The 4,281-nt window shown below is 49.1% G+C and overlaps 1 protein-coding gene across 1 annotated transcript in view; it reads left to right on the top strand.

Annotated features, from left to right (window-relative positions):
- The first annotated feature begins 1,847 nt into the window (after nt 1-1,847).
- LOC124872661 (metal transporter CNNM4) overlaps nt 1,848-4,281 on the top strand; it is a 41,813-nt gene continuing 39,379 nt past the window's right edge. Inside the window, exon 1 of the mRNA XM_047372910.1 lies at nt 1,848-3,699. Within this exon, the coding sequence (XP_047228866.1) occupies nt 2,196-3,699 (1,504 nt within the window). The 5' untranslated portion in view covers nt 1,848-2,195. The remainder of the gene's footprint in view (nt 3,700-4,281) is intronic.

Genomic DNA, 4,281 nt, shown 5'->3' with positions numbered 1-4,281 from the left:
GGCACGAGGATAGCAAGCTTCCCTTCTTTTCGCCATGGAAGATTATTCATTTATGTTTTCAGATAGGCGAAAACCTCTCGGTCCAGCTCGGTTCAGAAACAGCAGGACTAACAGAGGAGAGCTTAGATTTTTCCATACTGGCTCTATGTATAGTTGCACATAAAATGTATTTAAGTCTGGTGTGTCTTAAGTAAGTATTTAGGTTGCCAAAAAGGTACTTCTTGCCCCATATGAGAAAGTTAGGTGTGGCAGAGAAATACAGGACATGTATAAGGCCAGCAAGACAGAGGTGAGGTGTGTGGTTAGAATGATGGAGCGGTTCATGGTGGATATTAGGTTTTAGCTCTGAGACCCTTTTTTTGCAGTGTTGACGAAAGGATCAATGATGAGGTCAACTAGGAGTCTTCGTAAATGATGCAAAATAACTCTGTGTACTGTAGTGAAAGCAGTAGCCTTGAGAAGAGAGGAATGAAAGTTGATTGGAACAAAATGGAATCCAGGTGTGTGAATGAGAGGCAGGCAGGTGAAACAATAAACCTGAAATGAGTAGAAGTATTGAAAGTGGATAGGTTTAAGTACCTCGGGTCGAACATTCTGAGCTGGCAGTGCACCAGTGAGGTGAGGAAGAGTTCACATCAATGTACAAGATAAAGGTTGACCAGTATGGTTTAGGGGCAGTGGCACTAGGCATAGCTGGATGTGCAGAGCTGAAGAAGACAGGATTTTCATTGAGAGTGGCCACAATAGACCTGATTAGAGAAGAGTATGTTGATGTGAAAGATCAGGAGAAAAAACTGTGAGACAAAGTCAGAACGGCAAGGCTGACATGGTTTCTATATGTGCTGAGGAAGGATGGTGGAAATGTTCTGTAAAAGATGGTAAATATGGAGTTGCCACTAAATGAGGTCACTCACATGAACAATTACATTCTATTTGTAAAATTATGTAAATGTAAAATTAAAAGATATGGGACCGTCTAATCCTAACATTTAAAAAAATATAACATCACAAATAGTAAAGAACAACAACAAAATGGCTAATAAATGATTTAAAAAGACACAAAATAACCCCAGAGGATGGCAAAACTGTGTAAAAATATTCAGACTGGGATACAGATTGGCTACAGGCACACCAAATGTGTCCCTGACCTTTATCTGAGTTTAACTGAGCTTAAAAAACTCATAAAACAGGCCTTAAATGGATAATCAATGTTGACAGACATATGCTAAATGTGGGTGGGGGGGGAGATGGAGACCTTGCATTTACATAATTATAGAAAATACAATAAATGGTTAAAAAAGAAAAAGGGTCAAAGTGATTACCGATGTCATAATAAACGATGACGAAAAGTACGGAACTATTTACCCTATATTGCTTATCTGATCCGTCCTCATCTCGAGCTGATTCTGGTCAATCAATACCTGATGTATCCACCAGGTGGCGCATTAAGTCAGGATAACATTACTGGCTGTATTACATAATAGCTGATCAGTGAATATTAGGATCTAATAATAAAAACAATACAACCAACAAACATCTAACTGATTCGGAGGGCAGATTAACATGGAGGCAAATGATTTTTTTTAATCCCAATTCGTAAAAATAAAATTTACAGATTTGTTGATTTCTTTTCTTTTTTTACTTAGACTGTATCAAAGACATCCGCATTCTTCCACAGAGACAGTCTGATTATGTAACAGAACTATAATTAATGCTGTAAGCACAAGAGGGACTCCGGCTGTGGAGGGTACCGTGCCTGTGGTGGTAATGTCTCTGCATCCAGCATCCCGGACCGGGCTCGGTGTCAAGGGGATGCGGGATGGGGAATGGAGGGAGAGAGGGAGGGGATGGAGGGAGGGGGTCGGGTTGGGGAGGTGCACATCCCCTGTGCCTTTACATAACAGCAGTTGGCTCACAAATCAAATGAGTGCCAAACCGCTGACCGCAACACAACCGGCAGCAGCGTCCGTCCTGCTGCGTGCCGCAGTGCCCGGTGTCCAGGATAGAGGAGGGGGAGGCCGAGCGCTCCGGGCTGTGCGTCACGTCAAGGATACAGTTAGCGGGGAAACGTTAGTTTCCCAGCCATACCTGTCGCTGTCCGGTTGGCGCTGTTACCTGGCGAGTGTGTGTGTGTCTTTGTGTGTGTGAGAGAGATGGAGGGCCAGAGGAAGGCGGAGCCGTTCGGACATGAGTAAATGACGTCAGCTCCCAGGTTGCCGAGCAGAGAAACAAACATGGCGACAGAATGGAGCGGGCAGCAGGGTTACGTTCTCACTGTCATTATCTGCCTATGGAGCGCGGTCGGCGGCCGGTCGGAGACCGCAGCGGCGGCTGGATCCGCCCGGGTCAGCGGCGGGACTCAGGTCCTTGGCATGCGGCTCGAGCGAAGCGACAAGCCGTCCAGTACCAATGACGACGGTGTCATCCAGGTGACCGAGGAGAGCACCGTGCAGCTCCGGTTTTACGGGTTGCAGCTCCACTCGGGCGCCTGGACGCTGATCCGCTTCACGGAGCTGGCGGACGGCGGCGGCGGGGACGAGGAGGAGGAGGATGAGCGGGAAGAGGCTGTCGCGGCGGCCAGGGGAGGCAGCGGTATGATGGACACGCCGGACAGGACTTGTGTTGACTTCACGAAAGACATCAAAATCGAGAACTACATGAACGTGACCAGCCGGGGCACGTCCGGGGTGCTCAGCGTGCACGTTAAGCCGCTGCGCAAAAGCGAGCCGCAGAAGGAGTATGCTCTATGCACGCTGAGCGAGGATGGCACCAGGTGGGTGCTGCTGGGGGAGAGTGATGGCAGATTGCTGGTGGTGGAGGAGAAGAAGTCACTCCTGCCCATGTGGCTGCAGGCGATCCTGATTTCCTGCCTGTTGGTGCTGTCCGGGATGTTTAGCGGCTTGAACCTCGGCCTTATGGCGCTGGACCCCATGGAGCTGCGCATCGTCCAAAGCTGCGGCACCGACAAGGAGAAGAAGTACGCGAGGAAGATTGAGCCAATCCGCAGCAAGGGGAACTACCTGCTGTGCTCCCTCCTGCTGGGCAATGTGCTGGTGAACACCACCCTCACCATCCTCCTGGATGACCTGATCGGGTCCGGCCTGGGCGCGGTGGTGGCTTCCACCATCGGCATTGTGATCTTCGGGGAGATCGTCCCCCAGGCACTGTGCTCCCGCCACGGACTGGCCGTGGGAGCCAACACCATCACGGTCACCAAGCTCTTCATGCTCCTCACTTTCCCGCTCTCCTTCCCGGTCAGCAAGCTCTTGGACGTCCTGCTGGGCCAGGAGATCGGGACCGTGTACAACCGAGAGAAGCTGGTGGGGATGCTCAGGGTGACGGAGCCCTACAACGACCTGGATAAAGAGGAGCTGAACATGATCCAGGGAGCCCTGGAGCTCAGGACCAAAACGGTCGAGGACGTGATGACGCCCCTGGGGAACTGCTTCATGATCCAGGCAGACGCCGTGCTGGACTTCAACACCATGTCGGAGATCATGGAGAGCGGCTACACCCGCATCCCCGTGTACGACGAGGAGAGGTCCAACATCGTGGACATCCTGTACGTCAAGGACCTGGCGTTCGTAGACCCAGACGACTGCAGCAACCTGAAGACCATCACCAAGTTCTACAACCACCCGGTGCATTTTGTGTTTCACGACACCAAGCTGGATGCCATGCTGGAGGAGTTCAAGAAAGGTCAGTGTTCATGTGAGATGATGTGTGTGTGTGTGTGTGTGTGTGTTTGTGTATCCATCATCAAACACATGAGCTGCTGCCATTACATCAGCACATCAACAAAAAGCTGTCTGCACTGGTCAATAACACTCTGAGGAACACAGCAGCCTACATTTACAGATGGTCTGACCCCTGTTAAAGACAAAAAGCCCTTTAAGATACGTACTATATAGACAGACTTAAACCTTCATATTTTCTACGATGACATATTAAAACACTCCGGCTTCCTCCCACAGTCCAGAAACATGACTGTTAGGTTAACTGGTCTCTGTAAATTGCCTGGAGGTGTGAATGAGTGTGTGCGTGGTTGTTTGTCCTGTGTGTGTCTGTGTTGCCCTGCGATGGACTGGCGACCTGTCCAGAGTGTACCCTGCCTCCGGCCCATGGAGATAGGCACCAGCTTCCCCGCGACCCACTATGGAAGAAGCGGTATAGAAAATGACTGACTGACTGATATATTATAACAATTATAATAAATTAGAATTATTAAAACATAATGATAAATGTTTTAAACAAAATCTTTAATGGTACAATCATTGTTAT

Source organism: Girardinichthys multiradiatus, chromosome 8, assembly GCF_021462225.1.
Source record: "Girardinichthys multiradiatus isolate DD_20200921_A chromosome 8, DD_fGirMul_XY1, whole genome shotgun sequence".
NCBI lineage: Eukaryota > Metazoa > Chordata > Actinopteri > Cyprinodontiformes > Goodeidae > Girardinichthys > Girardinichthys multiradiatus.
This window is presented reverse-complemented; position numbering and strand designations above follow the sequence as displayed.